Raw genomic sequence first — 17,347 nt, 5'->3', positions numbered from 1 at the left:
CCGGGTCTGAATGGGAGCGTTGTCATAGCGCCACTGACACCTGTGTCCCCACAAACGTTTGAATTCATCTCCTGTGTCGAGGGAGTGAGCTACACACACACACACACACACACATATACACACACACACTCACACACAGAGACACACACACACACACACACACACACACACTGAGACACACAAACACCAACAGAGACACTCAGCTCAATAGCCATGTTCATTTGTATATAAATGTGAAAGAAGCACCTGGATGTGAGGAGCTGAATCTACTTGATCACCGTGGTGCTGCTGGAGTACTGAGGATCTCTTAGTGCCATTAGCTGAGACAAAGAACACTTCATCCATTTAAACATGAGACATCCATACAACAACCAAGCTTTAGGGGTTTTGGAGAAATGCCAAATATCACATTTTACAATCGAATGCGAAAACCATTTAGACCTATTCTATAAGAATCATCAGCTTTTCTTGTGGACCTTCTCATAGTCTTGTGTCTACACACGGATAATGTTTTGAATGGATTTAGATTTCAGTAACCAGAGCGTTAGTTTCTGCCAATATCCCCTTCCCTAGTATATGTGAGCCAGGAGACATGCTTGTGATCACTCATAAACTCATGCCTCACAAGTCTGACAACCTTATTACATAAACACATAAACACAACCTTATTACTTCCTCAGTCAGTGAGGAGGCTTGTATGCTGCCTTTTTTAATCATTTCATCAAACTCCTGGTTAAACAGCTTGTGGATTGCAGTAGGGGTGTTTGGCATGATTCTTCAAACATCACCCACATCCCTGGCACAGCCAGATGTATGTTAGTTTTTGGGGTGAGACGCCATGGTGCTGTATCTCCATCCTATGGTGCTGTATCTCCATTCTAATTTCATTGTGAACTACAACAGAAACTCCCTAAAGGAACAATAACCCAATAATGACATGGGTCCACTCACAGCAAGCATCTCTATGGCTCTATCTGCTTCAGACTGCCCAGTTGTAAGATTACCACCTTCCTGACTGAGCAGTAATACATGCTAGCAAAAGACACCTCTCCCTCTGAGACTATGGAATAACCCTTGGAGTTGTGTGCAGGCAATCCCCCTGAATAATCAACAGTGCCCTGGAAAGGTTCATTGGGGCTGGTCCTGAGGGGGTACTTCTACGTGTGTGTGTGTGTGTGTATACGATGGAGCCACTGCCTTTTCCTGGCGATAATATATATTTTAAAAACTATTGCAGTAGTGCAATGGTGGGAGTTACCACCTCTTAGGCCTGGTAGGTGAGGCAAATAGGTATGTATCGATTAGTTGAGTCAGATGATGGCATATTGCCTGTGTGTGTGTGTGTGTGTGTGTGTGTGTGTGTGTGGTAACCCAGGGGACTGTGTGTGTGTTTGAGGGGCGGCTCGGCTGACCTGCTAACCACCCCCTGCCACGGCTGTCTGTGTGATGTGGGCTAATAGCAGTTTGAGATGCCTCCCCCGCTCCTCTCCCCTGTCAGCCCTCCACAGCAGCAGTGGCAGCAGCAGGAGCCCCCCCTCCACCCCCTCCACCCCCCAACCTCCACCCCCCTCAGCCCTGAGCGGCCCCTGTGTGGCCAGGCTGGAGGCAGCTTCTGAGTCACTGACCATACCTGATCCTCCTCTGGCCATATCCTGCTTCTGCACGCCGACTCTGTTACTGCTCCTCAGTGCACACTTGAGTTTCTTCTTCAGGCTCTTACTCTCTTTCTTTCTTTCTTTCTTTCTTTCTCCCCCTCTTCTCCCTCTCTTTCTCTCTCTCTCTCCCCTCATCTCTCTCTTCTCCTTGAGTAGGCTAGTGCTGTCTGCACTGTCTGAGTGTGCGCAATGACTCCGGCAGCCTTTGTGAATGTTCTTTTCAGCTGCGTGCCGGTATACACTGAATGAGAGGAGACATGAGAAACACACGCAACGCCCACACAGAAATACCACACAACACGTAGGTGCACACACCCACACCCCCCACACACACACACACACACCATACATTTATGTGTGTACTCATTCACGCACGCACGCACACACAGACCAAGCCCGTGGCCTGTTTACATTCCTGCGTTATCAGTTAGAGCTCTGATCTACCGCCAACGGTCATGCCAAAACAGCAACCTCACATGCCCTCTTTGGCAGAGATCGTTAGTGAGGGCCTCCCTCGCTGGGCTTCTACGTCCCTTTCTCTCACACACCCACACTCAAGTCACATACAGTACATGCAGAAACACACCCACTTATTCAGTACACATTTACACTGTCAACTTTGTGGACAAGAAAAAAAAAAAAAAAAAAAAAGTGATTGTATAAGGATTTGAACATGCCGGTGTCTCCATGCCTAAGTGTATTTGTATGCTTGCGAGCATGTATGTGTGACTGGTGATTTAATGTATGTGTGATACTGCATGTATGTATTAGTGTATGCGTGTGTTGAAGTTCGCGATGGTTTTGTTATGCTTCCCTCTCTGCAGCACTGTGTGTAAGGATGGGGGGGGGGGGTTGGGGGTTGGGTGCAGTACTCAGTAGAGACTGTGGTCTCTTCCGCCTCAGTTATAAATAACCCGGCTGAGCTCAACCAATGGGACGCACCGCAATCCCCTCCCCCCCTCCCTACCAACACCCCTCGAGTCTCCGTTCGCCAGCTGAGCGTGAATGCGGGCGTGTTATCTGTGAGCCGCTCCTGCCTGTCGCTCGGCATTCTGGGTACCCTTTCCACCCCCACCCCCCTTCCTCCACTATCTGAGAGAACAGAGCTCTGTGTGTCCCCGCCCCTCCTGCTCACGCACGCACGCACACACACACACACACACACACACACACACACACACTTGTGTTCTTCAGCACGTCAACACATGAGCTTGTTGTGGAGATGCAGACCTTCACATTAATACACAAATATACTCAATATTTCAGAGACATACAAAGACATTTGCACTTACACTCTCACACACTAGCAAATACACGTGTATGCTGTATTCAGTCCTTCAGTTCCCTATGTGATTTTTATTTATTTATTTATTTTTTACTTTTCCCTTCATCTAATCTTAGTCATTATTCTAACTCCAACCATAGCTGCACTTGCTCTGTATTTCATATTGGTTGTTATCCTACTCGTCTTCCTGTTTCACCTGTTCTCTTTACCATGAGGGTATATTTGATGTGTCATCTTTTGCTCTCTCTCTCTCTCTCTGGCTGTATCCATTTCTTCCACGGGGATGTTGTTGTTTTTGACATCTTCATGTCTGCATGTATTCTAATTAAGATGTCTGTTCCAGCATAGGAGCTGGTTGGCTCCTCTTGAGCGCTGGTATGTGGATACGGTTCTGTGGAGTTAAATGTGTGCCGACACGCATGGTAACTTTTGAACGAGGTCAAATAAAAATGCAGTGCATTTGCTGTGGGGAGGCCTGTCGTAACTCACGGTGGTTTGTCTGGTATGGTTACATTCCCACGTCGGTGTAATTGATAGGTCCTCTCTGCAATTCCCTCTGGGTTCTCCTGGCTGTCGACAGGCCAGGAACAATGTAATAGTATGCAGACCATTTTTTTTCATGATGTCATTGGGCGGGGGCCAAATTTCGCCTGTCTATCCAAGAGCAATGTGCTAGTTAGTGATGAGGAGTGGGGTGGGTTGGGGGTGGGTGTGTGTGTGTGTGTGTGTGTGTGTGTGTGTGTGTGTGAGTGAGGGGGATCCGTTCTGGTCTTCCGGGTGGTCTCCCCAAGAGGCCTGGCTCTACTTTCGCTTGATTAGGTGAAGATAAAGAGTGTAACATTAGTCATTCTGGGGGTATCATGGCCTCATGCGCTCCCTCTTGGCTTCCGGATGTGCATGTGTTTCTGCTGCACGGGCTTAGGAGTTCTCCTCAGCTAGCGCAGAATTTGTTTTTGCTGAATGGAAGTTGTCCTCTGAGAGATGGCTAATCTCGCTGCTTGTTAGCTCTCATGGAGGTGATGTAGCCCCACACCATGCAAGGAGATTGGCATCTGCTCAGCATTAATACTTATACATAAGCTGCCTCCTGACTTGTTTATTTGTGAGTGACTTGTAAATACTGAAGGTTAACTGGTTTGTATTTGTGTGTGTGTGTGTGCGAGAGTGCGAGAGGTTATCTTTCCTTTCTCAAATAATTCAAGAAATGATCAACTATTCCTGAAACCACTGTGGCCACATTTGAAAAAGCTGGGCTCAGAAAGGACTGTTGTCATGGCAACGGTTGCCTCCATGTTTCTTCTTTTTTTTCCTTCCTGGAGTGAGTATGCTGCTCTTAAACCTAGAGTGGGGTGGAAGAAATGGTGGATAGAATGGAGGGATGGACAGAGTTTGGGGGTAGGGGGGGGCCAAAGTTGAAGATTTGGGGGTGGAGGGTAGTTAAGGAGTTTTTGGCCAGACCACCATTGCACCACTTGGGGAAACATTTGTCTCTCAGAGAAGATGCTGGAGTTTCATAGCCTCGGACTCCCCACAGTTTTCATCTGCAAGAGTTTAATGCAATTTTCTTGTTTAGATAATCGCTGGCAAGGCCACTGTTAGTTTTACATACAACCCCTGTGGGGGTACAGGGAGGAGAATACATTGATAGAGAAACACTTAAACAATTCTTTAACCTTTTTCAGTGATTATAGCTGTTGTCTTTTCCAATTATAATTTGAATGCCTGCAAGCATGAAGGGGAGAGCCCTGAAGGGAGAGCTCCTAATAGATATTTATAGAGACGCAGGATTATTTACTCAATGAATCTAAATATTGAGTTATGGGCCCTGCTGGGATTTTCAGATGGGAAAGCAATGCAGGATGGGAAGGGGATGCTGTAACTTCCCCTGACGGGAATGTGTTGTCATTAGGACTCACATTTGTAGCATGAGTGATGGGGCTGATGTGATCCTGCTCTGGGGCGCAGTGAAGGAAATCTCAGGTATTTAAAAAAATAAAAAGGGATCTTAGCATAGTCGTGTTGGATAGCAGATTAAAGTGTGCTGGATATTAGATGAAAGCCTGAACAGCAGTGTTTTTTTTTTCCTTTCTCCTTTTTATATTTTTGTTTGGTTTTGGAAGGGCTCAGATCTTTTGGCCAAGGCATGCTAACTTTGTTTCACAGTTCAGACCCCTGCAGAAGCACAAGCCGTCCAAGAGTCTTCAGGAATCCAATTATATTCCTTCCTGCCTCGAGAACATTAGTGACTGCCTGACCGTAAAGACTTTTGTGTGGTTATATAAAAAAAGAAAAAAGAAATACATTTTTGTAGTCAATTTGTTTGTTTGTTTATGTTTATTGCATGTTTTGCTTGTGATAATTTATTCTATTGGTGTTTTATTGTTCAGATGTCTTCATGGCGGTGGATGATGAGGAGAAAGCGGAACTGGAGACGGAGGAGCAAGAAGCCACAGAGACGGAGAAGGAGGCCGAGGATCCCCAAGAGGAGCAGAAGGTTGATCCACATCTGCCTGTAGAGGAGCAGGAGGAGCACCAGCAGGAGAAGGAGGCGCTGTCGCAGGAGGCGCTGTCGCAGGAGGCGCTGTCGCAGGAGGCGCAGTCGCAGGAGGCGCAGTCGCAGGAGGCGCAGTCGCAGGAGGCGCAGTCGCAGGAGGCGCAGTCGCAGGAGGCGCAGTCGCAGGAGGCGCTGTCGCAGGAGGCGCACGAGGCGCTGTCGCAGGAGGCGCACGAGGCGCTGTCGCAGGAGGCGCACGAGGCGCTGTCGCAGGAGGCGCACGAGGCGCTGTCGCAGGAGGCGCACGAGGCGCTGTCGCAGGAGGCGCACGAGGCGCTGTCGCAGGAGGCGCTGTCGCAGGAGGAGCTGTCGCAGGAGGAGCTGTCGCAGAAGGAGCTGCCGCCGCAGGAGGAGCAGCCGCAAGAGGAGCTGCTGCAAGAGGAGCTGCTGCAGGAGGAGCAGGAGCAGCAGGAGGAGCAGCAGGAGCAGCAGCCGCAGGAGGAGCTGCTGCTGCAGGAGGAGCAAGAGCAGCAGCATGAAGAGAAGGCGGAGGAGATGGAGGAGGATGAGGTAGCAAACGACCCGGAGCAGCCAAAGGAAGAGGTGGAGGAGAAGGAGCAGGCCACAGAGGAGACTCAGCAGGACCTGGAGGAGTCAACAGTCACAGAAGAGCCCGAGGAGACGCCTGATGAGACACCTGAGGAGAAGCCAGAGGAGGAGCTGACGGTGAAGGAGTGTGAGCAAGAGGCTGAGGAGGAGGAGGAGGAGCAGGAGGTCACACTGGAGCAGGAGGCTAGTGCCAGCCCCACGCCAGAGGACCTGCAGGAGGAGAAGAAAGAGTCTCCATCAGGTATGACCTCTTACAGGCTGGAGAAGAAAGAGTCTCCATCAGGTATGACCTCTTACAGGCTGCCATGGTCACAATTAGTGCTTCACTCTTTGGTCTTTTATACTCTTTTAGTCTATGGAAGTGCTTGACATTCCTATGAATATTCATGTTTATTCAATTCTGTTTAGTCCTCCTAGTCCTAGTCTACCCCAGTTGATCCGAAAGTCATCATATAAAATGGCTGTTCTATACAGTCTATTCCATTAGCACATCCTGTGGGCTCTCTGACATGCTTTTTGTTCTGCAGCTGAACCTGCTCAGGAGATCCAGGTGACGGTCACTCTGACCGAAGGTGCCGAGTCCCTTCAGCACTCCTCGTCCCTCGTAGGAGTGTCATCTCTCTCGCAGGCCCCTGCCTCTATGGATAACTCCCCTCAGGACCCCGATGTCCCAGATGCTGCCATGGAGACGGAGAAGGAGGTGGCTGAACTAGTGCCTGAAATAGAGGAGGAGATGGAGGCTGAGCAGCAAGCGGAAAGTCCTTCAAAGGTGCACCTCTCGTCGCCCAGCAAGGAGATGCCCTCTCCTGGGCCAATCGTAGCAGCTGAGGGCGACTCCATGGAGGTGAGTCCCTCAGAACCATCTGTCACTGATGACCTAGGCGAGGACAATGTTTTGGAACCTTCTCCTGGAGTTCAGGATGTGGCCAGTGACCAGCCCGAGGACAATATGGCTGAAGACAATCAGGAAGAGGAGGAGAGGGAAGAGGAAGAGGAAGACAAGACGGAGCTGCTGAGTGTGCTGCCTGACCTGGACTTCATCCCTTCCCAGGACCAGGACACCAGCCCCACGGTGGACCAGGACACCAGCCCCACGCTGGACCAGTGCACCAGCCCCACACTGGACCAGGACCAGGAGACCAGCCCCACGGTGGACCAGGACACCAGCCCCACGGTGGACCAGGATCAGGACACCAGCCCCACGGTGGACCAGGATCAGGACACCAGCCCCACGGTGGACCAGGACACCAGCACCACACTGGACCAGGACACCAGCCCCACGGTGGACCAGGACACCAGCCCCACACTGGAGATGGACCAGGACACCAGCCCCACGGTGGACCAGGACACCAGCCCCACACTGGAGATGGACCAGGACACCAGCCCCACACTGGAGATGGACCAGGACACCAGCCCCACGGTGGACCAGGACACCAGCCCAACGCTGGACCTGGACCAGGACACCAGCCCCACGCTAGACCAGGACACCAGCCTAACGCTGGACCTGGACCAGGACACCAGCCCCACACTGGACCAGGATCAGGACACCAGCCCCACACTGGACCAGGATCAGGACACCAGCCCCACGGTGGATATGGACACCACTCCTGCAAGCGAGAACAGCTTCTCAGGCTTCAGCTCGCCGTTCGGGGAGGACAAAGGCTTCAAGTTCTCTCCCGGGTTGTCATCAGAAGGGTCAGCCCTGCTGGCTTGCTCCCCCTTCTCCACTGAGGCCTCCCCCAGAGAGGGCTCTCTAACACCCGCACACAGCACGTCCACACAACCCCCCACCACCACATTTATCCCACTCATCCCCAAGATCGGCATGGGCAAGCCAGCCATCTCCAAGAGGAAGTTCTCACCAGGGAGACCAAGAGTGAAACAGGTAAGACTGGTGTTTTTCTTTCTTTTTCGGGTATCTTTTTCCCCCCAAATCTTGTGGTCCCTTTTGTTGCAGAGAATGCTCAAGTGCCTTAGAACGGCTAGTAGAGGTTTGTGTCGGTCCCTGGAACTTGAGAGTGTTGGGACCGGTCCTTTCTTCTCCCTCTGTCTTTCTCTGTCTGTGATCCACACTTGCAGGCTTGTAGTAATTATTCTCTTTCTTTTTTTTCTCCCCCCTCTACTTTTTTTTTTGTTGCTCAGTCACATTGATTAGTGCCAGTGTGTAGGGTGTATTAATTAATGTGGAAGGGCTCTAGCTGGGCTCTCTCGCTCTGTCTCTCCCTCCCGTGCTCTCTCTCTACCCTCTCATAACTCAGAGCAACCCTGGAGAGCGGGGGCTGGGATCCTAGCTGCAGAGCCTTGGGGTTGGATGCTAGGCGAACATAAAGGAGCCTGTTTTGGAGGTGCATTATTCGGATAAGTGCTCATTCAGCTGGAAAGCACGACACAAACCCCATTTCCACTTTGGCTGCCGCCGAGGATGGCTCTGAATCTTTGCACTTGTCCTAAGCTGTCAGAAACCCAAATTAAAGTTGGCACCGCACCATCCTCTCCCCGGCATCAAAACTGTACGTGATCTCCCGCTCCCCAGCCCCAAGCCCCACACAGCCACAGAAGCTGGTGCTGGAGCCTTCTCCTAGTGTTCGGTTCGAGGAGGCACCTTCTACGGGTCACCTTGGCATGGAACCTGTGTGGAAACTTTTCGTTGAGCTTTTGATGTGATTGACAGGCTGCCTTTCAGGCTCTGAGTGAAAAGAGGGGTGGGAGGCATCGTAGTCGAGGCTACGCCGTACTGCATTTCTCCAGGGTCGCCTTTCCTTCTGTCCTCTATGTTGCACAATTTCTCCTCTCTCTCTCTCTCTCTCTCTGTCTCTCTCTCTTCTCTCAGTCTGTCTGTCTCTCTCTCTTCTATCTCTTCTCTCTCTGTCTTTCTCTCTTCTATCTCTTCTCTCTCTCTCTCTCTCTCTCTGTCTTTCTCTCTTCTATCTCTTCTCTTTCTCTCTCTCTCTCTCTCTGTCTCTCTCTCTTCTATCTCTTCTCTCTCTCCTTCCATTTCTTGCTCTCAGTGTTTCTCTCGTGGGAGAGCTCCTTCCCGGTACTGCTGTAATTTGGAGGGTGGACTGCAGTCCTCACATCCAACTGGGATTTCCTGCTTCTCAAATGTGCTTGTGAGGGTCTTGTGCTCCCCCTCCCTGTGTGTGTGTGTGTGTGTGTGTGTGTGTGTGTGTGTGTGTGTGTGTGTGTGCGCGCACACGTGTGTGTGTGTGTGTGTGTGTGTGAGCATCTGAGCAAGTTTTTGTTGTGCAGATAAGCCTGTAGCCCAGTGCTTCCTTGAACCTCCCCCGTGGGTTTGGCCCCATAGGGGCACACAGAAGTGGAGCTTTTGCATAATTCCTGTGCAACCGTAGTCAGTTGAGTCCACAGCAACTCCTGCTTAGTCCTTAGGCTGGGCACCAGTGAGTTTGTGAGGCAGACCTGCTTCATCACAGTAGGGCTTCACCCAACCAAAACCATTGTTTATATAAAGCAGAGATCACCCTACAGTACTGGATTCACCATCTGGTGTTGCCGAGTTAATATCCATTTGTCTTACATCCAAGGGCTATGCATCTGCCTATCCAGTGAGTGCATTATTATCTGGTCTCAAGATCTTTCCTCAGAACGTGAGCGAAGACGAGGCTTAGGCTGGCATCTCTTAAGAGGATAGCAGGTCTTACTTTGCAGATGGTTTGATATTGGTGTCCAATATCAGCTTATCTCTATAATTAAGTTTTCCTGGATTAAGGGTAAATAATGATTTCAGCACGCTCATCTGTCCTGGAAGAATGGGTGAAATAGATCAAATTCCAGTCATGTCGGTGAGGTCTGGATCTATAGCTACTTTAATTAAAGACAGCCTTCATTTTGGATTCATAAATCAAATTTGATGGGATTAGAATTTCCACGTTGTGTTTCTCCTCATCCCCTTGTGCCAGTTCATGCTGTGGTTTGCCTGCTTGTGTTTGTTTGCATCAAGCCTCATGTATTCTTTAAGTTCACCTCACTCCCTCAGCATGTGCTCAACGAAAGCATGGAGGAATCTTTTCTACTTGTTTGTGGTCTGATTTATCTGTGTAATGTTTTGATTGTGCAGTGCTTCTTAATCATGTTCTGTATGTTCCCCTCCTCGTCTTCTTCTTGTCATGCTTCTCGTCTGAAATGCCATGTTTTTTTTCTTTCTTTCTCCCCCTCACTTTGCATAATAACTGTTTTATGTCTCACTTGCGCTCAAGGGAATGATATGTTGTATCCAGTGGTTTCATTAAGTGTCTGACATGAAACTGGAAGTTTGGGACAAATATATACATGAGGGGGGGCGGGAACACTCCCCACCGTTGGCAGTTATATATTATTTATGAAGCCCAAATCGGTTTTGCTTTTTGAAAACATAAGAAAGGCCTTGCAGTGATTGTATTATCAAGGCTAATTATGCATCCACTCTCCGATTAGCTTGCTTGACAAGCTAAAAGCTCCCCGTGATGCCGTGTAAGAAAATCCCCAGATGTGTGCTGTGTTTATCTGAACAAGCTGGCGCGCTGACACGCTGACATAATCATGGCTGTTTTGTCAACAAACCAATAAGTGCCGCAGTTACCGTGGAGACGGGTCAACAGGCTGGTGCGTACATCATCGCTGAGTCGACACTCGGCACGCGTTAGATTAAGGCATGGGGCTAAATTCGCCTGAACACCGTTAGGCCTTCTCGCCAGCAGATTGATTTCTGGTAGATTGGGTTTGACTTCCAAATTACAATTTAAAGGTAATCATCAACAAACCCTGTTTAGAAGAATGGTCATTGGGAAATCCATTCTATTGTTTTTTTGTTCGTTATTTCTTTGGATTAAAACAAAGGCCTTGCTGAAGGATCCGTGTACTTGGCGTCCGACAGATTTTCACATTGAAATGGAAAAAACTTTTCAGAAGTAGGGAAACAAAAAACAGAAAAAGTTCCCATTTACATTTACATTACATTTAATCATTTAGCAGACCCTTTTATCCAAAGCAACATACAAAGAGAGAGAACAATCAAGCTACGAGCAATAGAGACCTAGAATAATTCTCGAAAATCCGTTGGCTGCCAAGTACATGGACCTTGCGGGTTACCATACCTTGTTCAAAGGGAAATTGCGTAACTTAGTGAAGTAATATTAGTTTGCCAATATTAGTTTGCCAATGTCATTCACAATCTGATGTTAAAAAGTTGCTGGAACAGACGCAAAGCATTTGTCATCTAACAAGCTAAGACCAGTTTTGCATGGCTAAGATTTTCCCAAACTTCCAAGCTTCTCACTCACTCTGATTTCTTGACTTGTGTCTCATAACAATATTTGCCATTGTAATGCATATGTACAGCATATCTGATCTACTTTTTTTTTAGTGTGTGTGTGTGTGTGTGTTTCACGGTATGCAAGCTTTCAAATTTATGTTGCTGCATTTTGTGCCCTCTCACCCCCAATGACCTCACCGCCCCTCTCTCCATCCCTTCATCCCTCTCTCCCTTCCTCCTTCCTCCCTCCTCTCTCTCTCCACCCCTCCATCCCTCCACTCATCTGACCCCGGCTCCCTTCACCTCAGGGTGCGTGGAGTAACCGTAGCGCAGTGCGCTCCCCCTCCTGGTCCCCCGAGTATGGGGAGTGCGGGGATGGGCCCAGGACCAGGCAGCTCCAGGGCACGCCCATCTGGACCATGAGAGTGGTAAATGTTCGGGGAGGAAGGGGTTGTGTGTGTGTGTGTGTGTGTGTGTGTGTGTGGCGGAAGATTCTTTGGGGGAACATGATCCAAGGATGGGCGATTGCTGTGGAAAATGAGGGCTTTTTCTCCATGAGCTCTGTGGATGGAGCATCATTTGGGGGCTTCTGTGGGTTTGTCTCGGGTTAGCTGACTGACGTAACCTTTGACCTTTGGAGGTACGAAGGTGAGTTTCAGCCCTGTGTGGCCCAGTGCAGTGGTTTCCAGGGTTACCTTCGCTTCCATGAGGGTCATAAATCGGGGGTGCTGAGCTTCTGGGGGACATCCTGGAATTTAGCCCAGTGTGCACTTGGGAGCGTGTACGTCTGGAACTCTTTGGGAGCAGGATGTGAGGATTGTGTGTTTTTAATGGAGAAATGTCCAGAAGCCTGTGAGGTTGGGACGTGGAAATGTTCCCTGTGAAAGGCAACCCTGTGAAAAGATAGGCCGTGAGATTTGGCTAAAGGGTGAGTTTCTGTTACAGTATGATTAGATTACAATCTGAGATTACCAGAGGACTTTAAATTCAGATTTTCAAAGGGTAATGGGGTGCCATTTTTAGTAGGCCACTTGGGGTAGTCAACAGGCACGGACAGATATTCAAGGAATCATCTTGGCTGCAGTGACGACGAGGCTGGTTCAACCTGCAATAGCAGTGAGTGCTTTTGCCGTCAGCTACAGCATAGATAGATAGATAGATAGATAGATAGATAGATAGATGGATACTTTATTAATCCCGAGGGAAATGGGCAGGCCATTGTGTGAACATGGACAGAAAGGGGAAACCCATGGCTGGCGGTGCTGAAAAGATGCAGCAGAAAAGAAAAGGGCTTTGCTGACAATCTGCTGCACATGATGAGTTGCACAAATATTTTGATGAGTTAACAGTACATTTCTCTCAAGTGCTCCAACTTGGAACTGGGTCATTGGCCTTTGTTTAACTGTAAAATAAAGTATTAGGCTAATTTTGCGTAATTGATGAATTATCCCTTTTTATGAATAGTAGGGATTGGCTGCTAATAGCCTCTATCAGTATATTTTGAGAATGAAGGATGAAGCAGGAACCAGCACAGATCCAATTAGAGGTGCACTATTAAATGTTATTGTGTGGCTGTGAAGTAAATTGGAGCACAATACATCATATTCATATGATCAGATTGGACTACTTTATTCAAACAATTTATTGTTGCATTACAGGAAATAAAATGAATGACAAGTCTGTTGCATAATACACCTCATAAGTATTTCTTATGTTAAGGGTGGACTATCACTCTGAATTGAATGGATACAACACGATATTTGATGCATATGTCAGACGATCCAAATTATTTGGTTCATCATGTTTCATATTATCTTAACACAAACGATACAAATTAATTAATGATTTTTTGATTGATTAACATTTGGTGTCAAATTTGGGCCATTCGACAGCAAATCGGTAGGCTGCTTTTTGTTGCCCGTCCGCCCCTGTAGTCAACAAGATGCTGTTATTCACAGACTAACTGTTGCATATTGGATGAACCTTTTTGGAGGTTGAATTCTTGATAAAAAATTATCACAAATAGTCTAAACATTTTTGAGCTGACAACTGGTCTGTGGGTACCTTGCACAACCTTCTTAGTTCCCTTGACTACCACTCAGCAGACTGATGATTGACAGGAGGTATCCCGCTGAGGAGAAGACTACCGGGCAGGCTCATGACGACGCTCCTTTTGAACCTGTCTGCGGTGCTTTTTAAGAATGCCTGGCGGCGCGTCTGCAAGTCCAGGTGCGGAAGTGGAGAACCCTCTCACCCAGTCGCGATGCTAAAAGATGCATCCCTGTTTCGCCCCAGAATTGTTCACACCCCCTGACAGAGAGGACTGTTGACTTTATAAATACCTTGAGTGAAAGACTGCTCGAGACGCTGTCCGTCCGTCAGACACTCAGGGAGGCCCACAGGAGTTTTCAGCACCAGCTTCAGGCACACCAGCCACCGAGCCTACACTCTTTCCACAAGCACAGGCAGACCAAACCGCTCGCCCCCTCATTTATAGGAGTTATTTACTCCTTTTTCTTATTTATATTATTTAGTTACCCATCCCCTCTTCCATTTTCTTTTTATTTCCATAATTCATTTTTTTTTCCGCTGGCATAAATGAGACCCAAGCTGCCTGGTGCTGGTGTGGGTGCAGGCAGTGGGAGGCCTCCTCGGGCCATCTGTCTAAGCGGAGCTGACATCTCCTGTCTGACGGGCTGCACGCTGCACGCTGCCCGGGTGAGGTAATTACCTGGGAGGAAATGGGATTTGAGCCAGAGCAGAGCGGTGTTGTCGGGGCGTGGGCACAGCGACCTCGTGCTTCAATGCAGCGTGTTCCTCCGAACGAGGGGAAAGGGTGGTGCGGGGGGAGGAGGAGGAAGAGGAGGAGGGGGAAGAGGGTGGGGGGGTGAGATAGGAGCAGAGCCGAGACCAGGAGGAGTTGATCTGATCCTATCCTTGCAGGGAACGTGGGATTATGGGAGCAGGGGGTGGCCGATGTGCCGGTGCTGCTTGGGAAATAGGAAGAGTTCTTTCAGCCCTGTACCAAAATCTCATGGTCATGGTGTGCGGGGCCTGGCGGTTTAAAGCTCATGGACCTGGTGTGCGGGGGGGCCTGGCGGTTTTCTTTCCTCATTTGTATCAACCCGTCGAATGACGTGCATAAACTGGCTTACCACGGCTTAGTTTTGAGATTTACAGCAGTCAAAGCTCACATTTTTATTGTGCTTCCTACATCATGTAAGAGTTCATGTCATAATCGTCACGTCTACATTTGGTGTTTAGCGCTCCGCGGAGTCTTATCAGAGCAGTACCTTGCCTTCTCTGTCCGTGTCCCTTATCCAATGTCTGCTTAAAAGGTAGCTCCCTCATGTAGTCTGGGATACGGAAAAATAGGTCAGGCAGGAGTGTCTAATGTCTGACGTCAGTGGTGGAGAGTCGGGGGTATGGGGACTGGGGGGTTGTTATCGTTGCCATCAGTAAACCTTGCAGGGAGGCTCCAGTCTGGGCGGGGGGAGGGGGGGGGTTATTAAAACGCATGTAAAGAAAACTTTAGGAGGGCTGGACCGATGCTAATTAAAAGGGTAGACTAGATGCTTAAGATACACAAGTGTGCTAACTTTCTCCGCTGTCCTGTAATTCCTCTTGATTCAAATTCAAATGCTTCCTCCATTATTAGTTTCATTTTTCTGCTCTTGTTCTCCGTAAATTTTACGGATCATGCTCCTCTAGTTCTCTCGTTAATTGTTTCTCTGAATATAAGACTGTATTAAATGGATTGTTTTTATACCAAGGTTTCCATTAATGTCCTCCTAATTTGTCAACAATCGTGTGTGTGTGTGTGTGTGTGAGTGTGTGTGTGTGTGTGTGTGTGTGTGTGTGTGTGTGTGTGTGTGTGTGTGTGTGTGTGTGTGTAAGCAGGTTTCACCACATCATCATTTAACACGTGCACACACTCACGCTCTGTCCTCTCCTGCAGGGTCGGGGCTCAGGGTTCCCCGGGAGGCGGCGGCCCAGGGGGGCCAACCTGTCCGGCCGAGGGGGACGAGGACGCTCCAGACTCAAGGCCGACAGCATCCCCGCAGTCACCCCTGGGGTAGGACTCTACCAATGCATGCACACACACACACACACACACACACACACACACACACACACACACTAAACACAGACACTTATGCACTCTGACCCGCCCCCCACCCCTCCACCCCCAATCTCCATCCCCCTACACACACACACACACACACACACACTCTGCCTAACCGCATGAATAATACACACAGTCAGATGTGCTTGGCTTAGTGGAGCCCTGTGTGATGCAGCGGGGCAGTGCAGTCATGCACTCAGCCTTGGCCTGGAACAGCCCTCTCAGCAGAGTACACATACATACACACACACACACACACGCATGCATGCATGCACGCACACACATACACACATACACACATACACACGCACACACACATGCACACACACACACGCACGCACGCACACACACATACACACACACACACATGCACGCACGCACACACACACACACACACACACACACACACAAACGCAGGAGCGTGATGGAGGTGGTGCCTTGGGAGGAGGGGGGTCATATATGTAGATGGAAACACCAGCAGGGCATTTTGTGAAAAGGCCAATTATGCTGTGGTACGTTACAGCCAATGTGTCAACCACCAAATGGAAGGGCATTTATGCAAACCCCCCCCACACACACACACTTTAGAGCTGGAATGTGCAGTTCAAGCACGTTGCATTGCTATGGAATGTCAGTTTGGGCAGGAGACAAACTGAAAATTGAAAAAAAATGTAGAGTTTGAAGGGGAATGTCTTTGTAGTTTGCTTGAACTTCTGATGGGTAGGATGCGCGCACACTCACGCACGCACGCACTTACTCGCTCGCACGCACGCACGCGCACACACACAAACATTGACAGATTCACACAGTGACTCACCATCTCTGTAACCACAGTGAGCATAGCAGGTCAAGTCATATTGGAATCCAATACCGTCTATAGCTGTTAGGTAAAACTGCAACCAGATCCAAAGAGCGAGGTGTGACAAGTGCTCCTTACACGCTGTGAATGAAGATTATGCTTAGGTAATGAAACCCACATGTTTTCCTTGAGCTGACTCAAGAACATATTGACAATGATAAAGTGTGTGTGTGTGTGTGTGCTTGTGTATGCCCGTGTGTAAGTGGGTATCCCTCTTCAGTAACCTCATATGACCTTTATACAATTAGAAAAAGAAAGGAGACTGCTGTGTGTGTGTGTGTGTGTGTGTGTGTGTGTGTGTGTGTGTGTGTGTGTGTGTGTGTGTGTGTGCGCGGGTGTGCGTGCGGGTGTGCGTGCGTATTGAGCACTGAAATGGGAATGGGAAGATTGCTTTAATCTATATCACGCAACATGCTGCTTTGAATGAACCGTGTGTGTGTGTGTGTTGATCAACACAGCATAAACTGACATTTATTTGAATATTGTATTGAGACAATCATTTGAGTGTGTGTGTGTGTGTGAGAGAGAGACACATATATAGTGTTTTTCATTTGCATGTCCTGTTGGTCGAATCACACAGGGGTGTTATTCTTTGGAACTCAGTGAGCTAATGGTGTCTGTCTGTGTGTGTGTCTGTGTGTGTGTCTGTGTGTGTGTGTGTGTGTGTGTGTGTGTGTGTGCGTGACCCATTTAGGTGAGTGTTGTGGAGCTGCCCTTCGTGCCGAAGGAGGAAGAGGAGAACACCATGCACAACACTGTGGTCATGTTCTCCAGTTCAGACAGCTTCACACTCAAACAAGTGAGTATGTCTTCCTCTCTGTGTGTGTGTGTGTGTGTGTGACATGCGTGGGTGAAGGGTTATGTATTTAGCTCATCCTTCTCCTGCTTTTCTGCACTTTTTGGATATGTGTACTTTGCTGTAGGCTATGAATGAACACCATTGTCACACACACACACACACACACACACACACACACACACACACACACACACACACACACACACACACACACACACACACACACACACACACACACACACACACACACACACAGCTTTGGCACAGTATTT

General features: G+C 48.8%; 1 protein-coding gene across 16 annotated transcripts in view; it reads left to right on the top strand.

The window, feature by feature from the left end:
• The window catches only part of kmt2ca (lysine (K)-specific methyltransferase 2Ca), a 105,895-nt gene that overhangs the window by 32,931 nt on the left and 55,617 nt on the right, over positions 1-17,347 (top strand). For 12 of the 16 annotated variants that reach the window (XM_042710189.1, XM_042710187.1, XM_042710188.1 and 9 more), the window contains exons 10-14: positions 5,328-6,284; positions 6,571-7,928; positions 11,600-11,719; positions 15,250-15,366; positions 16,971-17,075. In XM_042710189.1, the coding sequence (XP_042566123.1) occupies positions 5,328-6,284; positions 6,571-7,928; positions 11,600-11,719; positions 15,250-15,366; positions 16,971-17,075 (2,657 nt within the window). The other 4 variants (XM_042710183.1, XM_042710182.1, XM_042710176.1 and 1 more) reach the window with 4 other exon arrangements.

This window comes from Clupea harengus, chromosome 17 (assembly GCF_900700415.2).
Source record: "Clupea harengus chromosome 17, Ch_v2.0.2, whole genome shotgun sequence".
Lineage (NCBI taxonomy): Eukaryota > Metazoa > Chordata > Actinopteri > Clupeiformes > Clupeidae > Clupea > Clupea harengus.
The sequence above is the reverse complement of the archived record's forward strand: the minus strand, read 5'-3'. Positions and strand labels throughout refer to the sequence as shown.